This window comes from Hemicordylus capensis, chromosome 3 (genome assembly GCF_027244095.1).
Source record: "Hemicordylus capensis ecotype Gifberg chromosome 3, rHemCap1.1.pri, whole genome shotgun sequence".
In the NCBI taxonomy this organism is placed as follows: domain Eukaryota; kingdom Metazoa; phylum Chordata; class Lepidosauria; order Squamata; family Cordylidae; genus Hemicordylus; species Hemicordylus capensis.
Genome location: NC_069659.1, coordinates 324,552,229 through 324,579,893, shown reverse-complemented (window position 1 = coordinate 324,579,893; position 27,665 = coordinate 324,552,229). Strand labels below are relative to the sequence as shown.

The 27,665-nt window shown below is 44.3% G+C and overlaps 2 protein-coding genes across 2 annotated transcripts; both read left to right on the top strand.

Annotated features, from left to right (window-relative positions):
• The first annotated feature begins 1,285 nt into the window (after window positions 1-1,285).
• LOC128350618 (membrane primary amine oxidase-like) lies at window positions 1,286-2,926 on the top strand. The gene has a single exon (XM_053309010.1). It carries the CDS (start codon window positions 1,286-1,288, stop codon window positions 2,924-2,926), a length of 1,641 nt encoding a protein of 546 aa, XP_053164985.1.
• Window positions 2,927-5,778: 2,852 nt separating this feature from the next.
• Window positions 5,779-26,256, top strand: LOC128351351 (membrane primary amine oxidase-like). Its single transcript, XM_053310828.1, has 4 exons — window positions 5,779-5,886; window positions 21,738-22,023; window positions 24,239-24,368; window positions 25,714-26,256. The coding sequence occupies exons 2-4, from the start codon at window positions 21,767-21,769 to the stop codon at window positions 25,996-25,998; spliced, it is 672 nt and encodes a 223-aa protein (XP_053166803.1). The 5' UTR covers window positions 5,779-5,886; window positions 21,738-21,766; the 3' UTR covers window positions 25,999-26,256.
• The last annotated feature ends 1,409 nt before the right edge of the window (window positions 26,257-27,665 follow it).

Genomic DNA, 27,665 nt, shown 5'->3' with positions numbered 1-27,665 from the left:
CCTGCTGGGGCTGCTGTACAAGGCAGCCAAGAGGAGATAAATGAGAACTGGTTCGACATTGAACCTGTTTGGTTCAATGGTCAGATATCGAATGGAACTGCCCCCTCTGCAACCGCGCAGAACCCGACCGGCCGTTCGGGGGCTGGTTTCACAAGCGTTCATGAACACACACACACCCCAGACAGAGCTGATCTGGGGGAAGGGGGTTGAGGGGATACTGGACCGAACTGGCCCGATCGAGTTCAAGTCCGGTCCGGACTAGAACCGAACCGGGCCAGACGGTTCCATGCACAACCCCAAAGGAGGGAATTCCAGAGCCTGGTGCAGGGATGGCCCTTCTACGAGGGTGAGGTAGTTGCCTACGGCCATTTCCCCACAGGCCTCTCTGCTGCTGGCTGCCACTGCCCTTCCTTGCTTCACTGAGGTATGCTGCTCATATTCCCAAAGGAGCATTACTTTCTCTTCACAGGAGCTGGGGATGACCCTGTCACAACTGCCTGGCTTGCTGACATATTTTGAGTGCTCTTGCATGCCAGCACTGCTCACCCAGCAGCAGGGCCTGAGAATGCTGAGCCCCAACCTGCAGATGGGAAGGGCCTCATATTGACCTTATACAGTAAAATGTCTTGGCCTGGGGGATGGGAAGGCCACTAGCTTTATGGGAAGGCCACTAGCTTCATGGACACCATATGAGCATCAGCAAGTGGGGGCAAGTATAGCAGACCTCCCTTTTTCATGGGCTGGTAGAATCACATTAACGTAGGCAGTCCTTTAGATATGACATCATCTGGATACTCTTAAAGTGAGTAAACAGAGGATGGCAAATCCAAAGAAAAGGGGCCTATTGTGGAAACAACCTTGTTTAGGGAAATTCAGTTAGGACTTAAATGGTGTTTCTGAAACAAGAGTCTGCCATGAGAAGGCTTTCCTTTCCTTAGAGGGCTTCCAAAAATGCTCCACCCCCTTGAAACACAGGCAGCAGATCCTGTAAGATAAATTTAAACACTATCTAACTTGTAAATCATCACTAATTAAAGGTGTTCAGACTTGACTAATGAAGCCATAAAGGGTGTAAACACGTAATTGCTTGCCTTTCATGAACTTTTTGAGAACCATTCTATAGGTGATATTTGATACACAGGCTTCAAATGCACTTGCATAATAGGTATTCCCTTTAAACATGTGGTTCGTTGTCATCTGGGAACTGTCCTAATTCCTAATTCAACCTGCACTCTGCTGAGTGTTCTGCAGAACTCAAGGAAGCCACTCTACAGCTCTGATGACAATGAACAGGAAATTGCTTTTTCTTCTCCTAGCTATATGCACAGCCATAGTCTTCACTGTAGTTTTGGTTTTCCAAACAAGAGGAGTGAAGAAGCCCAAGGTATGTGTGTGGCAGGCCCAGGAGGGGAGCAGTCTGGGGACAGACCATGATGTCCACATCCAGATATTTGATGACTTATGTCCAGAAGAGTTGGTCCAAGTGAAGAGGTACTTGCAAGTCAACTTGGGGGTGCCACTGGTAGATCCTCCTCAGGCCAAGCCATCTGACAATTGCATATATTCCATCGTCCTTCAGCTTCCACCCAAAGCAGAGGTGCTGAAATTCCTGGATCATCAAGGGACCAGGCCCACACGAGAAGCTCTGACTGTGGTCTATTTTGGAAATCAGGAGGATCCAAATGTCACAGAGTATGTGGTGGGTCCTCTTCCAAAGCCAACATACCATCAAGACATCACAGCACAGAAGTATGGAGGGAGGTTGCCTTACTACCGAAGGTTTCCTTTGAGCAATGAGTTGAAAGAAATCCATACTTTTTTGAAGAATAAGGAATACCCCAAAGCTCCAAATTTTATGCAGAAGGTAATTGATTACAATGGAGCCAACCTGATTTATACCCATGGATTGCCACCAGGACTGAAGTCAGGGGACCGGAAAATTTGGTTGTGTCATTTTCAGAATGTTTCTGGATATTTTGTGCATCCGGTTGGAATGGAAGTGCAGGTGGATGTTAGCAGCTGGAATATTTCCCAGTGGAAGGTGCTGAAGGTGTTCTATAATGGACAATACTTTGAGGACATGGAAGATATTGAGAGACAGTTCAATCAGGGGCAGGTTAAGGTGGCTAAAGTCAAAAAGGCTCCTCTTGATGGTGGATACTCATCCCTGAAGCCGAGGGTGCCGCACAAGGGGCCAGGCCCATTGCACTATGAGCCTCGTGGCCCACGCTACAGCATCAGGAATAACCAAGTTGTCTTCATGGGCTGGAGTTTTGCCTTTGGGATGGATGCTAACAGGGGACCACGTGTCTTTGACATCCGGTTTAGGGGTAAGAGGATAGTCTATGAGTTAAGCTTGCAGGATGCAAGTTCTATCTATGGATCCAACAATCCAGCATCAATGCTGACCAGATACATGGACTTAGGCTGGGCTCTTGGAATTGATATCTTCACACTCACTCAGGGTGTGGATTGTCCTTACTTGGCTACCTATTTGGACAGGCACTATTTCATTGATTCATCCTTACCTGTCACCCGCAAAAATTCTATTTGCATCTTTGAGCAGAATTCTGAGTTGCCTATACGACGCCATTATGATAGTGCACAGACTCCTTTATATGGAGGGTTGGTTGACTCCGCCCTTGTCTTCAGGTCCATAACTACATCTGGTAACTATGACTTTGTCTGGGATTTTATATTTCATCAAAATGGGGCTGTTGGAGTCAAGGTACATGCCAGTGGGTACATTCTATCTGCTTTTTACTTTGGTGATGCCAGAGAATTTGGCAACAGGGTTGAGGAGTGGACATTAGGAACAATTCACACCCACAACATTCAGTACAAAGTGGATATGGACATTGGTGGTAAGTGTCTGCCTCCTTTTTTAGTTTCAGAAAATGCAGTGATTTATGTGTTTGATTGGTGACTCTCCTTCTGGCAGCCTACAGCAATGCAAGTCTGCATCCTTCTTCTTTTCATGAGCCAAGGAAAGAGTGATAATCACAAGGTTTGATTATGAGTACATGGCTATGGTTGTGATTACAAATGGCCCTCATTATTTGCGGCATCAACAAAGGAGGTTTTGCATATATGCGCTTGGAGGTTTGGGGGGCATTGCTTGTGAGCTGGAGACCTTGAGCACAAGGCACATTACTTTATTTCTCTTATGTATGCCCCCCTGGTTTTTGAGAGAGAGAGAGAGAGAGAGAGAGAGAGAGAGAGAGAGAGAGAGAGAGAGAGAGAGAGAGAGAGGGAACCTAAACCCTGGATTCCCGTAGGGGTAAGTTTCTTTATTCACAGTTTCCGTATTCACCACTATAGGTAAGAATGGAACATCTGTGAATAACTAGTGCCATCTGTATTGTAATCAGATGTTAGAAATCCTATTTCTAAGAGTTTTATACCCCTTAGCCTTTTCAAAGAATAAACAACAGTTGTGGCTAGCATCTATCTAGATGCTAGGAGAGGAGAGCTGGTCTTGTAGTAGCAAGCATGACTTGTCCCCTTAAGCTAAGCAGAGTCTGCCCTGGTTGCATATGAAAGGGAGACTAGAAGTGTTTGCACTGTAAGATATTCCCCTTAGGGGCCGCTCCCAGAGCTGCTGTGAGAAGAGCATCTACTTTCCAGGTTTCCCTCCCTGGCATTTCCAAGAAAGGGCTGAGAGACATTCCTGCCTGCAACCTCGGAGAAGCCACTGCCAGTCTGTGTAGACAATACTGAGCTAGATGAACCTATGGTCTGACTCAGTATATGGCAGCTTCCTATGTTCTATCTGTGATTGTTAGGGAAGGAACTCTATTTGGTTCCAGTTCTTTGCTCCATTGGTGCCTTATTTGGCCATTGGTGCCTTATTGGCCATTGGTGCCTTATTTGATGGACTTTGGAATGAGGGTATTTCCCCTCCCCTGCCTCTGATTTATATCCTTCATTTTCCTAACACAGGAATTCTCAACTTCAGTGAATGTGGCTACAGCTGATACCAAAGATGTAAGAAGCTGGGAGGTTTGGTTTTTGCAAAGTGAAAGATTAGAACCTGATTTTTCTCTTAGCACGTACTCTAATTCAGTATAAATATGAAATGAAGTAGGGCCTACAGAATATCTCATGAGTAAAATATTGAACTTACCTGTTTGAGTCACCAGGAACATTTTGTGTGTGTGTTGTTTAGTATCTGACTCTTCGAGGAACATTGAGAAAGTGGTGATTGTTAATAGACAGGTGACAACACCCTTAAAATTTCCTTAGTTGGGAAGTTTCCTCTCCTTATAGCATTAATTTATTTATTATTTAAGCAAGCAAGTAAGTGGGAAAGAATGTAAATGCTGTCTTTTCATTCAAAAATCTGTAATACAGCTAACAAAGCTTAGTTAAAACCAAAATTAAATTTTAAAATAACAACAGGATAAATTACAGTTGAAAGCATAATGCTCTCAAATGTTCCTTGTACCTGCCTGGGACGTAAATATGCTGGATGTCTCTGGAATCAGAGTAGGCTTTTCCAGAGTAGAGGGGCAAGGCTGGCAATCTGTGAGACCCAGTCCTACTCAGAACTTAAAAAAGAAAAAGAAAAAACACAAAAGGGTGGGGAAATTTCCACCCCTGCATTCATGAATTCCACCTTCCCAGGGAAATCAAATTCACACCTTCCCAGTGAAAAGCCCTGTTACATTCGGTCCACCCTCGTGAAAGTTGTTGTGTTTATAGGCTCACTTTCAGAGCTGTGATCGAATGCTATGTCTGTGAGTTAGGGCAGAGATAAACCTGTTATTTCTGATGTTGGAACAGAGCAAGATAGAACTTCTACAGGACTTCTTGTTTGAGAGTAAGGTTACTACATTCATGGGAGATAATTCCTGGACACAACCATCAAGGGTGGGGACAAAGTTTAAAACCTTACTTTTTGAAAAACGTGCTTGGCATTGGATCTTGGCGGCTGTTTCACATTTCCCCCTGTAGTAGTCTTTGCTCAGGACCTCTCCTGAGAGGTTAAGAATGTTTCACCCCAATAAACGCAATCAAATACAAGCCATAAATACAACTGCCAAGATGATGGGCAGCCCTGTGTTGACCTGCTGGGGCTGCTGTACAAGGCAGTCAAGACGAGATAAATGAGAACAGGTTCGACATCATTTCAATGGTCAGATATCAGACTGAACACACACACCCCAGTTTGTTTCAGTATTGGACCAAACTCCGTGCCCCCCTGACCATTCAGGGGGTGGGTTCACAAACTTAAGAATGTTTTATTAGTTAAATAAATAAATTTCACTCACCGCCACTCAGTCCAGGGGCTTATATTCAGCCGCTGGGGTGTTTGTGTGTGTCTCCAGATGTCCCCCCCCATTATGTGCCAAATCACCCAGTTCAGGTGGCCTTCAGCCCATTCCGGGCCTCACCCCTATGGCGGTGGCCATTTTGGAGGCCTGCGCACATGCCCAATGGGCCAGACCAGGTGGTGGTGAGTGAATTTCTTTTTTGAACTAATTTTTTTAAACAACAACAACACAAAAACAGAAAAATACCCGCGACGCCCCCCCGCCCGCCTCTAGACCAAACCGGGGTTGGAAAAACCAAACATGCCTGGTCCAGTTCGAGTCTGATCTGAGCATGGACCAAAGTGGGCTACCTGGTTTTGTGCACACCGCTAGCCCAGACAGTGTGGTGTGATGGAGCTCCTGTGGAATGACTTAAAACTTCTGTTGTTTCTGTTTGAAGGAGCTCTGTGCAACGTTCCAGAACCAGATCTTGGTCATTCCACTGCAGCCCTCTATCATTACACTGCCACAGTCGGCTGCCTTTCCAGTTGCACAGCAGCCCCAGTGTGACCCCCAAATGTCAATGCAGAGTTGCCCATTGTGTTGGCCAATGACACTAATACCAATGCAGGTCAGAAATGAAAGCATTTACTTGGTTTAATAACAATTTATAAAATGACTGTTGTTTACTGAGCCATATATGAAGAGAGCCAAACGAGCCAGTCAGCAAAACTGGTGCCAGAGAAGAGTTAAGAATAGGGGGCTTGTACACATTGACTCCGTGTAGCTAAAATGCCTGGAGTGAAGCACCAGGAAAATGGGTAAAATGTGTCAAAGCAGTCTTCCTGTCTAAATTCCTGAACATTTGCTTTCTGGGATGGCACTTTTCCTACATCCTGGAGAGGATGTCTGATTCCTGTACTGTCCAGGCCTATCCTATATATGTGGCAACTGTTGGGAATTCTCTCTGGTAAGAGATACCCTTCTAAAATAGCAGAGTGCACAGAGGCACAACACAGCGGAGTCTGCCCAGGCATGCGTGTATGTTGAGGGCAAAATAACTTGGAGCCAGTTCGTAGTTTCAAATCAATATAAGGAGTATTTATTAGTGAACTCCATTCTAGATAGTAAAGTGGCTAAAATATTGCCTTCATCAATCCAGTCCATGAGTTTAAGAAGGAGGTGTTTAGCATAAATTTTACTAATGATACTTAATAGATTGATTGGATGATAATTATTTGGATCATCGCTGTTGCCTTTTTTATAAATAGGGATGATTATGGCTATATCCCAATCATGGGGGATTTTAGCCATCCGATCTATATATGTAAAGAGAGAGGCGAGAAGGGGAACCCACCAGTCAAGATTAGCCCGAAGTGCATCAATAGTAATAAAGCCGTGGCCTGGGGCCTTGCCACAAGGGAAAGAAGAGATAAGCTTATCAGTTTCGGAGAATGATACCGGGTCCCAACAAGGAAGTTCAGAATGATGTAATTCTTTTAAAACATTCAAATTATCGTCGGTGCCCGGAGCCCGGAGCCTTTTTATACAAAGAGCGGTAGTATGCTTCCCACACATCTGCTGAGATGTAGTGTGGAGGGGTAGACTTAGTTTTGCTCAATAGAGGAGACACCAGCCTCCAAAAGTTAGTTTGATTGGAAGATTTGGCTGCCTCAATAAGATGAGCCCATTTCCTTTTGGCAGCTGTGAATTTCTTATCTCTTATTATCTGTTTATAATGGGATTTTTTCATGGCAACTTCTGATTTAGAAAAAGTCGAGGGATCAGCCACATGGCTTTTAAAGGCCCTAATCAGATCCCTCTTTGCATTTAGACAATCCCTGTCGAACCATGCCTTGGATATAGAACTAGAGGCATAACTAAAAATGGAACAGGATTTGGTCAAAACTGGAAAAATAAGCATCATAATGTTCTGGTAACTAGAGAGGATACTCTCATCTCCATGAGGGTCAAAAGAGGTTAATATAGCTTCACGGTAGACACGAGCTTCCTTGGAGTTCAATATTAGTGAAAGCCGGGTGGAACAGTTTATTTATCAATCACATTTCTATACTGCCTGATACAAACATCTCTAGGCGGTAATTTAGAGTTGCATTCTCCCATCCTCCCCACCCACAAGACTGCAGTAGTGGAGGTGTTAGGTAGAGTAATGGAGTGGAGAAGCAACATAAGTGCTAAATTTCCTGGATTACAATGATTTCTTATTAAAATACATGCACTGTGACATTTCATTATTGTGACATAAATAAAATGTATGTTAGGCGTTCCCCTTTGCATGATTCAAAAGTGCCCTTTTGAGTTCATCTCATCACCAGTGAACATTCCTTTAAAATGCCTGGTCCTACCACTGGGGATCTGAAAAGAGAAACTATGCCTTTGCTGATCCATGGTCTTTGCTGATCCAACAGAGATGGTTTAGGAGGTGAGGAGGCAGGGACATAGCAACATTGAAAGCAATCCTGGGTTGAGATTGGAGGCAGTGGTGGTGACCTGCTTCCCACCTACTGCTGCCAGCCTGCCTTCCTTTGCTGGGACACCCTGCCTTAGTCTAATTATACCACTGTGCTGGTGTGAGCATGCTACAACATCTGAGTGAAAGCAGGCACTGGCGTGGTGACATCATTACGGATATGAATACAAATACAACACATATTAATATACCGCTTTTCAACCAAAGTTCCCAAATCGATGTACATAGATATAAATATGTTTACATAGGTATAAATAAGTAAATAAATAAAATGGCTCCCTGTCAGTGTTCCCTCTAACAGGGATTCCCAGATGTGGTTAACTACAACTCCCAGAATTCCCAGCTGCCATGGCTTTTGCTTGGGGATTCTGGGAGTCAACAACATTTGGGAATCCTTGTTAGAGGGAACACTGCTCCCTGTCCCCAAAGTAGAGTTGCCATGTCTCCCCAAATTCTGGGTTTCACCCGGATTTTAAGCATCTCACCCAGCTTGCTTAGCCCACCCAGATTCTCCCAGATTTCAGCTTCCTTCCTTCCTTTTTTAAAGCTAAGTTCTAGCCCTTTCAGAAGCAGAGTTATGGAGCAAAATGTGCAGTCACTATTCTGCTCAGAATTTAATTTCAAGCCAATTTAAATAATATGCACATTAGGCACCCAGATTTGGAAAGCCAGAATAGGGCAACCCTAACCCAAAGGGATCACAATCTAAAAAAGAAACATAAGACAGACACCAGCAACAGCTACGGGAGGGGATGGATAGGGCGAGTTGCACTCCCCATGCTAACTAAAGAGAATCACCTCTTCAAAAATTTGCTCTTTGCTCAGTTAGCAGGGGACTAACTCAGTTTGGCCCAGCAAAGGGAGGCAGGATGAGAGACAGACCGGCCACAATGGCAGGCAGCAGCAGGTGACCCTGTGCCCATCCCAGAAGGAAGAGTGCAGCAGTCACTCCCGGGCATCAGCAACCCTTGCGTGGCCATATCATCTGCCAGTGTCATAGCTCTTCACCTGCTTGGAGCGAAACTTGCGGGGTGCCACTGGTGGATGCCAGCTGGGTCAAAGCCTCTGACTGTTGCATTTAAAATTAATCTGCAGCTTCCCCCTCCAGCTGTGGTGTGAAATTCCTGGACCATGGTAGTCACTGTCCCATACAGCAGCCTTGGCTGTGATATATTTAGGAAACCAAGGAGATTCAAATGTCATGAAATACGTGATTGGTCTCCTGCCTGAGCCAGGATGCAACCAGTATATCATAGGGCAGAAGTGAGGAGGGAAGGTTCTTGACTACCGCTGAAAGATGCTTGCAGATCAGGAGACACTTCTAAAAAGCACCCAGAACTTGCATCTCTGGTCCATTTACAAATAAGATCATTTCATTTAAACATTTCAAATCAATAATACAATTAAAATCATTTAAACATTAAAATGATTTAAAACCCAACTATAAAAGTATTAAAACTATAAATTTAATTAAAAGCCTGGGTGGATAAATATGTTTTCAGTGCCTTTTAAAAAATTGCCAGAGAGGCAGAGACTCCTATTTCAACAGGGAGCACTTCCCAAAGCCCAGTTATGCATCTTGGTTGTAAGTAAATCAGTTTGGAAACTCCCAGGGACTCGAATCTGGCTGCTCTAATACAAAGTTACTGCACTAATATTCACCTATGTGGAAGAGAAATCCTGGTGTATCACAGCAGTCTCTCTGTGTTCCAGGAGAGGGTGCAGAAAATAGGGCGTTTTGGCTAATCCTTTGCTGACATGGAGCAGCTGGAGAAGGTTCAGCCAGGGCACTTTAAACTGGTCAGAACTTTATGTTATGGTGGATATTCATCTTTAAACCTCCCAGTTTCCCCCCACTGTGCTGGGAACCTTTTCCTTTGGCAACACAAAGGAACAATGAACATGCTGGAGCTACAATTGCATTTTATTTTTTAAAAAATCAGCACAAATCACTAACCAGGAGGATAATTCAGAAAACACTGTAAATTAATTGATTGGAAATTTATACGTTGAAGTTCAAATATTTATCCTGGCTTTTGTCTTCTGGCCACAAGGCCAGAATTGACTGTACAATTAAAACACAAAATGTTTTTTAAAAAAATAATAAATGTTTTTATTTAGGATGCGAAATCAAACTAAATAAATAAATAAATAAAATACCTGGATACAAATTATCCAGCGTTTGAGCCACTGCACTCCTGATGTGAGCAGGATCCACCCAAGAATGATGGAGGTCTGTGTGTCAACTCACTTGCAAAACAAGGTGGAAAGGACAGGACGGTGGAGTATGGACTACAATGCTGCCGTTATTCTTTGGCCCAGCAGTGAGTGGTGGGAGGCGCAAAGTAGAGTGACACACATGGCCAGCACAAGCTCTTGTGTGACCAGGGCAATTTTCAGTCTAGCTGCTCAACAGCAGCAAAATCTCTCTGTTTAGGGAAGTCGCATTTGAAATGTAAACAGCAGGGGGAGCAGTCTAGCAGAAACTAACAACCCCCCAAGTCAGCAACTTTCTTATGTTGGATATACGACATCCTAGCTCTATATGACAGCGATTAAATTCGATATGAGGCATTGGAAATGTGAACGGCACCCTGCTGTCTGCGTAGGGACTGTGGTGTCATAATACAGGAAGTGTGGAAACACACTTCCGAGATCCACGGTGACCCCGTTGCAGGGTCTAATCTGGAAAGCACCCAGGGCACAGTTTTGCGAGCAGTAGTGAGCATCCCATGAGAGTGCAGAGATTGTGATAGACTATTTCATGCACACAGAGAGAGAGAATGTCAAGGAGGTATTGCTGGATCGACTGCCCTGGCTCCTGTTGAGGACAGGGCTGAAGAGCTAAGCGTCAGGAGGGAGAGTACCAGGGTCACTGTGAAAGTACCTCCCCTCTGTACTGAGGCACAATAAAGAGGGAAACGAATCAGGTCTGCAACAGGCAGCTTCTGACACATTACCCCCCCCTTGAATCAATTATTAAGAGGTGACATTAAACCAGCTCAACACCAGTCTCACCTTGGAGAGCCCCATGTCTTGATACTCTAGTGGCCTGGCAGGATAAATGGGGTTTTAGCAGACACTGGGTGGGTTGGGCTTGTATGGATCATGGGGAAGGAAGCAGCAAGGGGGTGGTAGGACCCACCTGAAGGAGGGAATTCCAGAGCCTGGTGCAGAGATGGCCCTTCCAGGAAGGTTAGGTAGTTGCCTCCAGCATAAGCCCCTGATGAGGAGTGTGAGGGTAGCAAACCCAGCCATTCCCCACAGGACTTTCTGCTGCCAGCTGCCACTGCCCTTCTGCACTTCACTGAGGTGTGCTGCTCAATACGAGAGGAGCACTCCCTTCTCTCCACAGGAACTAGGGATGCCCCTGCCACCACTGCCCAGCTTGCTGACATATTTTGAGTGCCAATGCATGCCAGCACTGCTTGTCCAGCAGCATGGCTTGCTGAGCACCAATGTGCAGATGGGAAGGGCATCATATTGACCTTTGCCTCAGACAGTAAAATGTCTTGACTTAGGGGATGGGAAGGCCACTAGCTTCATGGACACCATATGAGCATCAGCAAGTGAGGGCAAGTATAACAGAGCCTCCCTTTTTCATGGGCTGGTAGAATCACATTAACGTAGGCAGTCCTTTAGATATGACATCATCTGGATACTCTTAAAGTGAGTAAACAGAGGATGGCAAATCCAAAGAAAAGGGGCCTAGTGTGGAAACAACCTTGTTTAGGGAAATTCAGTTAGGACTTAAGTGGTGTTTCTGAAACAAGAGTCAGCCATGAGAAGGCTTTCCTTTCTTTAGAGGGCTTCCAAAAATGCTCCACCCCCTTGAAACACAGCTTCATTTTACAAACCTCCACAGGCAACATATTCTTTAAGAGTAATTTAAAGATTATCTAACTTGCAACTCATCAAATGATAAAGGTGTTCAGACTTGACTAATGATGCCATTAAGGGTGTTAATACATAATTACTTGTCTTGCATGAGATTCTTGAGAACTATTCTATAGGTGATATTTGATACACAGGCTTCAAATGCACTTGCATAACAGGCATTCCCTTTAAACTTGTGGTTTGCCACAAACTGGGACACTAAACCTAATTCAACTTTCACTCTGTTGAGCGTTCTGCAAAACTCAAGGAAGCCACTCTACAACGCTGATAAAAATGAAATGGAAATTACCTTGTCTTCTCCTAGCTATATGCACAGCTGTCGTCTTAATCTTAGTTTTGGTTTTCCAAAGGAAAGGAGAAAAGCCCATGATTTGTGAGAAGCAGGCCCAACAGGTGGGCTTGGAAGAAACAGACCATGATGTCCACATCCAGATATTTGATGACTTATGTCCAGAAGAGTTGGTCCAAGTGAAGAGGTACTTGCAAGTCAACTTGGGGGTGCCACTGGTAGATCCTCCTCAGGCCAAGCCATCTGACAATTGCATATATTCCATTGTACTTCAGCTTCCACCCAAAGCAGAAGTGCTGAAATTCCTGGATCATCAAGGGACCAGGCCCACACGAGAAGCTCTGACTGTGGTCTATTTTGGAAATCAGGAGGATCCAAATGTCACAGAGTATGTGGTGGGTCCTCTTCCAAAGCCAACATACCACCAGGATGTCACAGTGCAAAAGTACGGGGGGAAATTGCCTTATTACCGAAGGTTTCTTTTGAAAAATGAGATGAATGAAATCTATTCGTTTTTGAAGAATAAGGAATACCCCAAGGCTCCAAACTTTATGTACAAGGTGCTGGATTACAATGGAGCCAATCTTTTTTACTCCCGTGCAGTGCCTCCAGGGCTAAAATCTGGAGATCGCAAAATCTGGCTAGGTCATTTCCAAAATGTTTCTGGCTTTTACTTGCATCCGGTTGGAATGGAAGTGCAGGTGGATGTTAGAAGCTGGAATATTTCCCAGTGGAAGGTGCTCAAGGTGTTCTATAATGGACAATACTTTGAGGACATGGAAGATATTGAGAGACAGTTCAATCAGGGGCAGGTTAAAGTAGCTAAAGTCAAAAAGGCTCCTCTTGATGGTGGATACTCATCCCTGAAGTCGAGGGTGCCACACAAGGGGCCAGGCCCATTGCACTATGAGCCTCGTGGCCCACGCTACAGCATCAGGAATAACCAAGTTGTCTTCATGGGCTGGAGTTTTGCCTTTGGGATGGATGCTAACAGGGGACCACGTCTCTTTGACATCTGGTTTAGTGGTGAGAGGATCATCTACGAGTTAAGCTTACAAGATGCAACTGCCCTCTATGGATCCAACACTCCAGCAGCAATGCTGACCAGGTACATGGATGTTAGCTTTACCCTTGGAAATAATGCCTTCACACTCATTCAGGGTGTGGATTGTCCTTACTTGGCTACCTATTTGGACAGGCACTATTTCATTGATTCATCCTTACCTGTCACCCGCAAAAATTCTATTTGCATCTTTGAGCAGAATTCTGAGTTGCCTATACGACGCCATTATGATAGTGCACAGACTCCTTTATATGGAGGGTTGGTTGACTCAGTTCTGGTTTTTAGATCTATATCTACAGTTGATAATTATGACTATGTCTGGGATTTTGTATTTCATCAAAATGGAGCTGTTGGTGTCAAGGTACATGCCAGTGGGTACATTCTATCTGCTTTTTACTTTGGTGATGCCCGAGAATTTGGCAACAGGGTTGAAGAGTGGACATTAGGAACAATTCACACCCACAACATTCAGTACAAAGTGGATATGGACATTGGTGGTAAGTGGCAGCATGTTTCATGTGTTTTAGAAAATTCAGTTTCTTCTGTGTCTGTTCAGTGCTTTGCTTGCTGGTATCCTGTGGCTGCTTTTTGTTCTGTTTTATATGTGACAGAAAATGCTTGCTTTGATCTTTTTATTCCTTGAGATTGGAATATTTTTTCTTGGGTCTAATTTGTAACCTATGCAAATGTTCTCCTTGTTGAAGCTTTCATGACTGGATTACTTTGTTCTTCATTCCCATACTAACTATTCCAGTAGCACGTACAACGAGTGAGAGTGCAGTTCTCAAGGAGAGACTTGCACCCCTTGTAATTAAAGTTGCAGCAGACAATAGAGTGAATGCAATCTTGGTTAATTTATAAATTCCTCCAAGAACCTCTGGATATTAGTAGGACTCATGTTGGGACAACTAATGAAAAGCACTGAATATTAAGGGAAGCCTAGGGTGTCTGTGCAGACCTTCCGAGAGCATAATGTCTTCCAAGGTAGTAGCCTCTGTTCCATTAGGGAGTATCTAGGTTGATAGGTGAGCAAGAAGAGACTGATTCAGATGTTATCCAAAAGTCCCACTGTAACCATGTATGGTGGAGCAAAGGGGGAGGACGTTCCTTCCCTGCCACATCACTCACCCATGTGCCCTGCATCTTATGGTTTTAATGGGGTTTGTCTAAAGAGGGGAAAACCCTCCCTGTGATGGTGGGGTTCATCTATGACTGCAAGGGTGGATCTATCCAACCTTACAATCACGGATGTGCCCACCACCATGGGGAAGGCTCTTCAGACAAGCCCCATCAAAACCGTGAGAGGCAGGTCGTGAGGGTAAGTGACGTGCTGAGGGTGGGACTTCCTCGTCCTCCATTTTGCTGTACATAGCTACAGCAGGGCTTATTAATAATGTCTGGAGGAGGCTAAGGTGCAGGCCAATAGTGGAGTTATAGGTCAGGCAGTTTGTTTCACAGTTGTAACTTCCAGCCAATCTTCCAGCTTTCTCTCTGTGTGTATATGGGGGGTAGGTTTGTTGCCACTGGTGCTTGCAGCTCTGATTTCCTAATTGTGTCTAATCAATGTCACAATTGATGGGGAGGAAAATATTCTGTGTTGCCAGATACTTTGTCCACGTGGAGAAGCTGGGGGGAAATTTCAACCAGGGCATTGGAGGATGATCAAAGCAACAAAAGCTGCATGTGAAAGAAGATATTCCTCCTTAAAATCCAGTTTGCCACACAGTGGGCTGGGACCTTTACACGGGGGCTTTTCACATGATCGCACAGGCAGGTGGGCAGGGTGAAGACAGAGTTAAGTCTACCTTCTCTGCAGACAATTCAGACTGGCTGCAGCCACACCGCTGCACACACGGTTGTCACAGTGATGACTGGTGCAGTGTTCCGGAGGCCAGGGCAATCCCACAATGCATTGTGTGATGAGCCTGGTGCATTGGGGAATTCCCCTGAGAGAGCTCTAGGTGCTCATCTCTGTGTCAGCACGGGTTGCCAGCAGCCTCTGCTGACACATGATCACAGGACCTGGGTTAGCGGTGCACTTGCTCTGTTAACCCAGGCTAAGAGCTGGGCTGCGGTACTGGGTTTGGTGCCATGGTACTGACGGAATCTGTGTGGACCTCAGCAGTTCTCATGGGTAGCCAAGCCCAGGCTGGCCGCTCCTGAGAACAGCCTCACTATGAGCATCCTTGATGGATTACATACAGAGAAATAACTAAATTGTTTTCCTTATCTGGAGTTTTTCCTTTGGGGTAAACACAAACAGGGACCATATATTTCTGACATCCAATTTGAGCGTGCAAAATGCAGACGGGTATATAGGGAGTTTCTTCAGTAAATAACTCCAGCAGTAAATAACTCCAATTAAAGCAATTTCTGTCTGACACTGGATCGTTTTCCAGATTACGCGCTGCGACGTGTCCGCAACGTTTCCACTAAGTGCCCCTCCGTATTGCCTATGCTTCCACATCGGTGTCGTTGCATTGTCAGCAGGGTGCTGTTCACATTTCCCATGCCTTGCTTTGAATTATATTGATGTGTTTTTACCCTTCAACATTGTAAATGCATTGCAGGAAAGAGCAGTACTTTTCCATTGTAGGGAGCTGTTGAATCTTTAAACCCTCTCTCTCTCTCTCTCTCTCTCTCTCTCTCTCTCTCTCTCTCTCTGATCACTCAACAGTCGCCTAGCTCTCCCACTCCCACTAATTTCCCCAAAGCCTTTACAATCCCATATCAATATTTCCATTCCTTTCCATTCTCACTGGCTTCACATTTCCAAAGCATCCATTGCCTCCTCAAGCCAGCACCGCCGCCTCCCAGGAGAGCCCTGCAGCTCACCTCCTCCTGCCTGCAGCCCTGGCCAAGGTTGCTCCCCATCTTTTCCGCCTGGCTGGTACTCTCCTTCTCATGCTCTCCTTCCAGCCTGGTGCCTTGTGCTCTCCTTCCAGCCCAGCACTGATAGGCAGAGGAAGTGGTGGTGGCAGCAGTGACAAGCCAGGCACCTCCTGGGGCTTTCAAGCTCCTCCAGGCACCAGCCCCCTTCCCATGATTCCTAGTCCCAGAGGAGCTGCCACTCTTGCTGCCACCCACCATGCCCCCGTGAGGGTGGGGGTGGGGATGCAGAGACACTGGGTGGGCAGAGATGGTGAGCAGAGACAGAGACAGGGCAGAGATGCCAGGCAGGCAGCAGCCACCCACCTCCCCTACTCCTGTGGAGCAGAGCTTCCAGGCAGGCAGGCAGGGGTGGAAAGTGCAGGGCCAGGGCTGGGCAACCACTTCATCTGGAGTTGGTGTTCCTCCCTCCTCTCTGCCATTGGATTTAAAAAATATATATTTTGGCTGTGATCATTTGTGCAAGGGTGCAATGATGTAAACAAATGCAATGATTCTTGTTTGGGAGTGATGCTTCACCCTGCTGGCAGATTTGCTCAAGTCAGCTGAAAAATTAAAAACAATAAAAATCTCTATGTCACCCCGACCCCCAACTCCATTGGCCCAAATGGAGCAGGAGAGAGGGGCAGATGAACATGTTTTGAGGAGAATATGGACACCTCCTGCCTTGCAAATACGTTACAGGGGATGAAAAGTATGAATAAGCACCAGCCTGCAATGCAGCATTGAGCAACCCTTTACTCTCGGTTTTAAACTGTTGCACTATCCCATCACACTTTGCAACCTGTTGCAAATCCATAGTCTGGGAAATTCCTGGGAGATCTTCTTTCCCAGCGAAAATATCTGTGAACATATATCTTTTATGTGAATCATTCATACCTCAAAAGCATGAAAATTCCAACTGCATCTTTGAGCGGAATTCTAAGGTTCCTTCTCAATGCCGTTACAATTTGAGGACTCCATTTTATGAGTGTCTGCAGGATTCTATCCTGATTTTATGAATAATTTGTTTCTGCTGTGTTAGAACAGAGTCACTGGAGTCAGGTACATGCTCACAGCTACACCAATTAATCCCTCTTCTTTGGTGACTTGATAACTGGGTTGAAGAAGTGATCCTTATGATAATCTACAATCCTGGCAATCATGTCAGAGTAAACGTGGACATTGAGATACATCTGACTGATTTTTTCTTTCTTTTAAATTTGAAAAAGATACACAGGGATAACTGAAAGTGCTTTTCTCTCTCTTGATCTTTTAAAACATTCTAACAATACTTATTTAGAGTGTTTGTGGCATTTTTTAAAGGTTTCATTGTAATTCACATATATCTCATTAAACCTTAAATAAGCCCTTCCTCTAAGGCATATCAGTCAGTCTTTTCATCTCCATATTGCCAATGAGGGCCAAGGTCAATTGGAGCTGTAGCTTACCTGAGCTACCCTGTGAGCTTCGTGGCAGAGGCAAAGTTTTACTTCTCAGGGCTTTCTGGTTCACAGGTCAGTTTCTTAGGTGCCGTAGTATGCTAAGTAAAGTGTGCCGTCAAGTCGATTTCGACTCCTGGCGCCCACAGAACCCTTTGGTTTTATTTGGTTGTATACAGGAAGGGTTTATCATTGCCTCCTCCTGTGCAGTATGAGATGATGCCTTTCAGCATCATCTTATAGTGCTGCTGCCCGATATAGTAGCAGCGGGGATTCGAACTGGCAACCTTCTGCTTGTTAGTCAAGCATTTTCCCACTGCGCCACTTAAGGTGGTATGCTAGCATACTATAAGTATAACTGAGTATGACAATAATTAAGACTACAAAATTGTTCATCATTTCTCAGTGTTAGAAGGTGGAAACTTCCTAAAATGTTTTTTAAATGGTATATTTAATGTGCAGCTGGTCATAGTGAGAGCTGGTGTAGTGGGTAGAGTGTTGGCCTAAGACCAAAGAGACCAGAGTTCAAATCCCCATTCAGCCATGAAACTCAATGTGTGACTCTAGGCCAGCCTTTTATTTTTCAGCCTCATCTAACTCACGGCAGGGGCGTATCTAGGGTAGGGCAGGCAGGGCACGTGCCCCGGGCACCACTTGAAGGGGGCGCCATTTTGTAAAATTAAAAAAAAAAATTAAATGGCTGCTGAAAACAAAATGGCCTCTGTGAGGCCCTAGGTCATGCCAGGCCTTGCAGAGGCCATTTGAGCATGCGCGGTGGCCATTTTGTTTTCAGTGGCCTTAAAAAAAAAGATTATTTTTAAAAATGGCCACCACACACGATCAAATGGTCCCTGCGAGGCCCTAGAGGCCAGTGGGGTGAGGGGGAACCTTTGCAAACTCCGCCAGCCTTTAGGAAGCCCCCCAAAGGGGCTACAGGTAAAAATAAATAAATAATATAATATAAGAGACTGTACACATATTCAGATTGGCACTATGTACAGAGAATCAGGGCTTGTGAATACTGAGCTGACACTTATGAGCTAGGATTGTATTCATTTGCTCTTACTTTGCTTCTTGTGATAAGTGAGTTAAATGTGATGTCTTGCTAATGTGGCTATTAATGGTGAGTTTGTCTTTGAATCAGTGTGAAATCCTTAGTATTAAGGCCCACTGGGAGTTTCTTGCTCTCTTTCTCTCATTTTAACTGTCTTTCTGAAAGACTAGAATATATTCCAAGCAGTGACTCAGTTTACTTTGCATATCCTTTAATTATTTTCAGAGTATCTGGGAAAAGTCAAATTCTCCATTTATTTTTAAAACTTATGTAATGGTGATGCTACAATGCATAGTAGAGAATTAGACAGGCACCTCTGTTTAGTTTTCCAAGTACATCTCCAAATAGTATTTGGGTATTTCATGAGCCCCCGCATACTGAAATTTGTAGTTTTCCAGCATTTTTTGGTCTGGCTAAGTCCACTGCTAAATAGTTTTTGAAATATTAAAAGATTAACAAGCTTGACTTGTATTTTTCAGCTGACATTATGGTGAAGTTATCTGAAAGATGGGTGTCAGATGCTTGGACAGGGGGCGCAATTTCAGTGCTTGCCTTAGGCACTATTTTCCCTAGATACACCTCTGACTCACGGGGTTGTTGTGAGGACAAACATAACCATGTATGGTTCCTCTCTGGGCTCCTTGGAGGAAGAGCAGGAATTGTAATGAAATGTTTGAGATCTGTCAAAGCTGATGATAATTTCCCCTGAAAGAAAACAGCTGAAATGCAGACTAACCAAGTGTGGTTTGCTAAATGAGAAACACCTGGTACTGCTGAAGATTTTGACCAACTCAGCATCAGCAATCATGTGGGGGAAGGGAATTTCAGTGATTGCTCCTTTCCCTGGAAGCACTCTGTGTCACCTGAAAATATGTCCCTGAGGGTCTGATGCTGCGTAAGTCGGGAACTCAGTACTGCTGAGTATACAGCACTCACACTTCTCACTGAGAAACGCCCACATTTTGTTAATCTGGATGTCACCCAGTTTTGTTAAAACCAGCGGTGGGAACCACATGCCTCAAACAGAGTATGTCATGTCAGAATTTGTACACAGTTGAAGCATCTTGTCTCAGAGATTAGCATATCTTCTCCACCCTCTTCCCAAGCAGACTTTGATAGTAGGCTTTTGAATTATTAAACACAATTGATGTTTGGTTTTAATATTATATTATTCTTTTAACCCCCAGCATTTTTTCTCCCCATTCTGCTACTGAATTAAGAGCCTGTTCTTCATGTGGAGATCTTGAAGAAACAGCACTACTACTTTGTAACTGTGGTTTTATCACTATGCCTTTGAAGCACAGTAGTACCCCAGCACAGTATCTCCAGTGACTGTTGCTGGTCTCTATCTTATGTTTCTTTTTAGACTGTGAGCCTTTTGGGGACAGGGATCCATCTTATTTATTTTTTATTTCTCTGTGTAAACTGCCCTGAGCCATTTTTGGAAAGGCGGTATAGAAATTGAATTATTATCAATAATAATAATAATAATAATAATAATAGGCGCCCTGGGTGCAGTTCCAAAAGACCTTGAGGAGCACCTCAACACCATGGGGGCCACAGGGGTCACCATCAGCCAATTGCAAGGGGCAGTTTTACTGGGAACAGCCTATATTCTGCGATGATATCTATAACAACAACAACATTGACAATAAAATCCAGCCATCCTAGGTCCTTGGGAAGGACCCGATGTCTGGATAAAACAAACCAGTCAATAACACCTGTCTGACTGTGTAAACAAGATGATAATGGGTTCATATTAACTATGGACTACTGTCATATTTAGAGGCTATTTTCATGAGCAGCCAAGAGCAGATCGCTCTTGCCTGCTCATGAGAAGCAGCGGGAGGCAAGTGGTTGCTGCTGCCACAGCAAACCCACCTGTGGACCTCTCCTTCAAAATGAGGTTAAGAGAACAAGTTCTTAACCTCATATTTTGGTCACCTGGCAGCCCCTGTGGGGTCCATGGCCAGTGTTGGGGAAATCCCCACAATGCACCACATACTCATGCAGTGCATTGTGGGAGTTTTGGGTGGTGGGCTACAGTTCTCAGACCCCGACCCTCTGTGCTGCCAGATGCAACTGACAGTTGTCTGGGCGGGCGATCCACCCGCCTAGCAGGAGCATGTTGGGAATTCTCTCTGGTAAGAGATACCATTCTATTACAGCAGAGTGCACTGAGGCACAACACAGCAGAGTCTGCCGAGGCATGCGTGTATGCTGAGAGTAAAAGAAACTTGGAGCCAGTTCATACTTTCCAATCAATATAAGGAGTCTTTATTAGTGAACTCCATTCTAGATAGTGAAGTGGAGAGATAGGATCTCTAATCTAGCTAGCTAGCTGGATGCAGAGGGATGGATTCTGCATCTCTGCACACATGGTGCAGGGAGAGAGGAGCATGGGTGTTGCAAGGGCAAAGAAAGGGAAGAAGGAAGTGGAAGGCAGGAAGTAAGCAAGTAAGTCCCTGAGAGTAGCAATTTACATATCAAAGGGATAGTGTCAGAGCAGTAGAGAAGGGATGACCAATGTCTTGACCCCTCTAGCCCTATGACTCACTAATCTGTCCCCCTCCTCTTTCATTGAGACATGAGACAGCACAGAGTCCTTCACTTCCAACAGAGCAGAGGGACTGTTTGAGGGGAGGTAAGTGTTAGCAGCCTTCCTCCCTGCTTTCCCTCCAGCCCTTTCTCACCAGTCGTGTAGCAATCATGTTGCTGCTGTGCTATAAATAGCTTCCTTTCCATCTACTTACCAATTTATGGCCCCGGACCATCCATTATTTTCTCCTAGTGGTTATCCTAAAAATTACATTGCCCTAAATAATACTACCTGTTCACTGTAATCAGGATACTTGCATCAAACTTGCTTCTGTAGTTCCTTATGCTCTCTCTCCCTCTCTCCCAATCCCTGATACTTTTGCCCATTTTCGTTTTTGCAGATACAGGAGGAGAGCTGATCTTCTGGTAGCAAGCATGCTAAGCAGGGTCCACCCTGGTTTTGTATTTGAATGGGAGACATGTGTGAGCACTGTAAAATATTCCTCTCAGGGCATGGGGCTGTTCTGGGAAGAGCATCTGCATGCTTGCATGCTGAAGGTTTCAAGTTCTCTCACAGGCAATCTCAAAGATAGTGCTGAGAGACACTCTTGCCTGCAGCCTTGGGAAACGCTGCTGCCAGTCTGTGTAGACAATACTGAGCTAGATGGACCAATGGTCTGACTTGGTATATAGCAGCTTCTTATGTTCCTATGACAAACGGAAATTCAGCATCACTGTATCTCCATGTCTGGGAAAGCTTTATTTGTGTGGACATAGACTAACTAAGCAGCTTAAGAATATGGTTTCTCACTTGTGTTACTAATTTGTTTCCTTTTCTAGGTGTGAAAAATTCCCTGATAGCCAATGACATGACTTTCCAAACAGCAAAGATTCCTTGGAGTCCAGAGAATAAACGCCCCCAAATGCGGATGGTAAAAAAAGTCTTGGATACTGAGGACAAGGCCGCCTTCCGCCTTCATGACAGCATGCCCCGATACATATATTTTGCAGCCAATAGTACAAACAAGTGGGGCCATAAACGTGGCTATCGGATCCAGATAGTCAGTTTTTCTGGGGATCACTTGCCAGAAACAGACCCAATGGAGCGCGCCATCAGTTGGGGCAGGTAGGTGACTAATTTCTAGGTGCTCAAACCTAGAGCCAGTGTGGTGTAGTGGTTAGACTGCTGGACTAGGACTGGGGAGACCCGAGTTCAAATCCCCATTTAGCCATGATACTTGCTGGGTGACTCTGGGCCAGTCACTTCTCTCTCAGCCTAACCTACTTCACAGGGTTGTTGTTGTGAGGAGAAACTTAAGTATATAGTACACCGCTCTGGGCTCCTTAGAGGAAGAGTGGGATATAAAATGAAAATAATAAAAATAATAATAGTAATAATAATACTAATAACAACTGGAACATCTGCAAAAAATACAAGCTACCTGTAGCCAAAAATTGGTAGGACCATAAAATTGAAAAAGTCATAGAAAATGAAGATGCAACAATATTATGGGACTTCTGACTACAAACAGACAAACATCTGCCACACAATACACCAGATATAACTGTAGTCGAGAAGAAAGAAAAACAAGTTAAAATAATCGACATAGCAATACCAGGGGATAGCAGAATAGAAGAAAAAGAAACAGAAAAAATAACAAAACACAAAGATCTACAAATTGAATTTGAAAGGCTGTGGCAGAAAAAGACCCAAATAATCCCAGTGGTAATTGGTGCCCTAGGTGCAATTCCAAAACAACTTGAAGAGCACCTCAACACCATAGGGGCCACAGAAATCACCATCAGCCAATTACAAAAAGCAACATTACTGGGAACAGCCTATATTCTGTGATGATATCTGTAATAATAACAGCTACAACCTTGATAATAAAATTCAGCCATCCATTCAGAGTCCTTGGGAAGGACTCGATGTCTGGATAAAACAAACCAGTCAATAACACCTGCCTGACTGTGTAAACAATAATAATAATGATAGGTTGAACACCCTCCTTAAACATAAAGGTCTTATGACTTTCAGTAATGGGGAGTGCACATTCATCATATTTATTTAGTCTGTATGCCCATCACTCTTTCTCTTTCCAGTTTCCACCTTGGGAGTATCTATTCACTGGGCCGGACAAAACCCTGTAATCTTGGGAATGTTACATAGGCTTGGATAATGCTTGTGGCTATTATAATCCAGGCATTGATCAGATCCTATTTGGATTACTGCAGCATGCTCTGTGTAGTGCTGCCTTTGAGGAGTATGTGAAAACTGTATCTGATGCTAAGGCATAATGGTTAGAATGTTGAACTAGGACTGGGAAGACCCGGGTTTAAATCCCCATTCAACTATGAAACTCACTGGGCGACTCTGGGCCAGTCATGTATCTCTCAGCCTAATCTACCTCACAGGGTTGTTGTGAGGATAAAAATAAGCATTTACACTGCTCTGAGCTCCTCGGAGGAAGAGCGGGATATAAATGTAATACATACATACATACATACATACATACATACGAGCATATTACTCCAAACTTACTCAAATCACATCCACTTCTCAGTTTTTCCCAGGTCCAATTCAAAGGCTAGTTGCCACCTTTAACATCCTATATGGTTTGGGCCCCAGGTCCTTTCTTAAGGAGACATCCGTGTGTTGCTGCCCACCCCTTAAAATCTGTAGGAGAGGTTCTGCTCTTTGTGCCTTCACTTGCTCTACACCCCCTGGAACTTCTCACTGCTGGGGAACTGGGCAACCAAGGCAGCATAGCAATGATGACTTTTAACTCTTTGATGGTTTGCTTTTAATTTGTTTTTACTGTTGCTTTGTATGCTGTATTTAATTTTGTTGTTGGCTTCCTTGGGACTTCCAGGTGAAGGTAGGATAGAAAAGCAAACCAATAAATAAAGGCTGGATCTTTGTCAAGGGCTTATTTTTCAGTGCCAGAGCTTAGCCACAGAACATATGAAGAGAGAAACGGGGTGCCTCACAGCACGTGCAAACTGTCTGTCAGTTAGCACTGAATAACCTGTACCTTGTGTGAGTCCTTATACTCACACAGCTGTGATTTTTAAGGGGTGAGGTTCCCACGTCAGAACCAAGGCATCTCCTCTGTTTAAAAATTACCCATTGGGATGAGAAGACGGATGCAAGGGTCCTGTTGCTAAACTCAGGATTTTTGGTTGGGATTTTTGCAATGCTGTAGTCATATTGGAGAAGAAGGAAAGCATCCACCATACTGGGAATGTCTGTACTGCAGCTTATCACTGGGCTCCCTCTCCAGGAATGTGGGCATCCCACTCACTTAGATCAGCAATGCTTCTCTTGTTGTGCTTATCAGGTACAAGCTGGCTGTCACTAAGCGGAAGGAGAACGAACCATTCAGCACCAGTGTCTATAATCAGATGGACCCATGGACACCTTCAGTTGCTTTTGCTGACTTCATAAACAATGAGACCATAGTCAATGAGGTGAGTTGTGATCTCTCTACAGTGCTGTTGGGCCTTATGGGCTGTCACCCAAACTCACACTGGGATCAGCCAAGTGTTGCTAATGGTCAGGGTGTGGTGCTTTCTAAATACCCTCCAGGCCATTTTGAACATCCTAGGTGATTTCCAAGACTGGAAATATGCTTGAGTGGGTGGAAAATGCCCTTGGAGGCATATGCAGGAGGGAACCAGCAAGAACAGGAATAGTTAACCCTGCCGATTCTTCCATACACATAAATTGCATTGCCCTTCACATTACATTGGTAAATGTAAGCTTGGAAACTGTCCTAAGAGCTCACAACCAGCTCAGTGCAGGAGAATTTCACAGGCACATGCAGATGGCCCATGCAGATTAGAAGAAAGAGTTTCCCTGCTGTGGCTTATTGTTCATTAATCAACATAGCTAATCCCTTTTCTTTTTCCAAAAGCAAGATAAAAGTTATAGTTAAAGAAAGAAAACATACCATTACAAAATATACATCTAAACTTAGAAAAACAACTTAAAACGTACTTTTTGCATGAACATATTATCAGATAAGTGATAGGAAAGTTTTACGGGCCTCCGAACTGGTTCAAACGTTGCCCGGCTCGAGGGTTTGACGGTGGGGGTGGGGAGGACTTTAAGGGGGGGGAGGATGCACTTACCCACCCACCCCCGCTGCGTTTTCCCCACTATCGTATGTCTTGCTAAAGGCCCATTGGGGCAGCAGTGTACCTCCCTGCCGCCCCACTGCGACATTATCTGGAAGTAACTGTAAGTAACGACTGTGCATGTCGCTCACGCACACACATTGGGTGCATGTGCACGATATATGTGATGTGCACTCGTGAGCGACACATGCAGTCGCAGCTGCTACTTCTGGTTACTTCCGGATAACGTTGGAGCAGGGCGACAGGGAGGTACACTGCCATCCCGATGGGCTTTTAGCGAGATGTGCACCGGTGGGGGAAATGCAGTGGGGTGTGTGTGTAAGTGCATCCTCCCCCACCCTTAAAGCCACCCACCCGCCACTGAACCGGCCTCCGCCAGTTTCATGCACATCCCTAAAATGTGATGGCTGCTGTTTGTGGGACAAAGAAAAGGGATGGAGAATTACCGCAGCTGTAGCAAACTAGAAATATACACACCCTTCTCAACTACCAGGCTATACCAAACCCCAGAGAAATATGTACCCGCTTCTCAGCTACCAGGCCTTACTCTTTGTTTTCCCACACCAGCTCAGTTTCTCTGAATCTGCACATGTGTGATCCTTCCAACATGTCCACTTGCCAGGTTTCCCCTTAGATAACCAAATAAAACACGGTTCTTTTTCTCTTCCCTTGCTAGGATCTGGTTGCCTGGATCACTACTGGATTCCTGCATATTCCACATGCTGAGGACATGCCCAACACAGTGACACTTGGGAATGTGGTTGGCTTCCTTCTGAGACCCAACAACTATTTTGATGATGATCCTTCTATGTATTCTCCTGACAGTGTTTTCTTCACTGGCCAGCAGGACCCTACTTCCTGCAGTGTCAACCACCTTGCTTGCCTTTCAGAAATAACTTCATGCTTGCCCAACTTTCCACCTTTTACTTATGAGGGCTTCCAAAACCAGACAATGGACTGATTTCTTCTGAACTCCACTGGTTGGTAGGGGTGTGCATTTTGGAATTTTCTCGTTTCAATTTGTATCCGAATCAAAACACCCCCATTTTGTTTTGTAGCCAAATTTTCAGAATCCGAATCACCCCTGTTTTGTTTTGTTGCTGAATTTTCAGAATCCGAATCCAAATTGATTTGGATTTTTAAAAAGGGTCCCAGGGCAAAAAGAGTGGGTGGTCGTGGTAGTGTTCAATGGGTAGAAGCTACCACCCAAATTTCAAAGGAATTGGGCAAAGGGCTGTTTTTTTTGGTGAATTTTTTAAGTTTACACAAAATGGAGACTGACTCAGAGATCACTACAAAATGGAGGTCTGAAACAACAAAACGTTTTGTAGCCGAAATAGGGACGTTTTGTTTTGTATACAAAACACCCAAAACGGGCTATTTTGGGTACAAAACATTTTGTATCCGAAACGTTTCGCACAACCCTACTGGTTGGAGGTGTTTGAGTTGTTGGGAAAGAACAGCTCAGCACTAAGTCTGTATGTAATAAAGGTAGATATTCCTGAGTTTTGTCAAGGCAGTATTTTCTAAAGCCATATCTTAAGCCTTGCTTCCATGTGTTGTATCACTTTGTAAGTTTTGTTCGAAAAGGAGCTAAATGGCTAACAAGACTACATCTCAGCAATAAAATATCAAACACTTAAACATAACCAAAATTAGTAACCAGCTGCAATTAACAATGCCATCAACACGGGCAAAAGAATTCACATAGCACACAGCAAAAACAAACAAAAACCTTAAAGCAAAATTATTCAGTAAGCTAACTGACTATTGAGTGTGCATTGAAAAACATGGAAGGCAGCACCCCATATGCCAATGACCATGGGTAGTCCAGTAGCAGTAGCCTCCCAGCACCACCTACTGAACTTATCCTCTGGGTATGGATGGAGCTATCAAAAAATTGCACCCCAACCCCGTCCCCTCAAGACAATCTAGAAAGATACCATGGGATGCTATCAAAATCAGCAGGGTCACACTCTCCTACCTATTTTCTGGTATATAAGTTGTACACTATGACAATCTAGAGTTGGGTCATCACAATACACTCGGGCACCTTGTCAAACAAACAAACAAACAAACAAAAACATTTTCAGGGCCTGTCAAACCGCTCCAGTTTATCAGCATTTAACCAGGATAGCCAGGTGGCACTCTCTTGTGCAGGATGCCAGGTTGTTATCTATCATGGTTAAATTTAAGAAATCTCCCAGGCTGGTCAGGTGAGTTTTATGTTTATTTTCTTCTCTCTGACCAGGATTCTGACATTTCCTATAATGTGGCCAAATTGAGTGGTGGTCAATAGAACCAGACAGATATTAACATCTAATTCAAATGGTACACTATTGGATGGATTACTAACATAGTTCATTAATGCTTGTTAAATGTCTTTGTCTACTTTTGTTTTGCTGGTCAGAGACCGAAATAAATGTTTGTTTGATTGATTGATGCTGGAGCAGTTTGACCATAATTGCCTTGAAATTCACACAATCAGCTCCACAGGGCTTATCAGTCCTCATTAACCTTTTGACTAGGATCCTTGTGATTGTGTGAACTCAGCCTAAGTAAAGGACACACTGCAGCATCTTTTAATATAGTTGGTACATAGCCCTCGTTGACCAGATAGAAAGTCCT

Excerpts from the sequence above, each read along its gene's own strand:
- LOC128350618 (XM_053309010.1), top strand. The coding sequence starts at position 1,286 with ATGAACAGGAAATTGCTTTTTCTTCTCCTAGCTATATGCACAGCCATA.
- LOC128351351 (XM_053310828.1), top strand. The coding sequence starts at position 21,767 with ATGACTTTCCAAACAGCAAAGATTCCTTGGAGTCCAGAGAATAAACGC. Across the intron at positions 22,024-24,238 it reads CGCGCCATCAGTTGGGGCAG|GTACAAGCTGGCTGTCACTA; the intron begins GTAGGTGACTAA and ends TGTGCTTATCAG. Across the intron at positions 24,369-25,713 it reads ATGAGACCATAGTCAATGAG|GATCTGGTTGCCTGGATCAC; the intron begins GTGAGTTGTGAT and ends TTCCCTTGCTAG.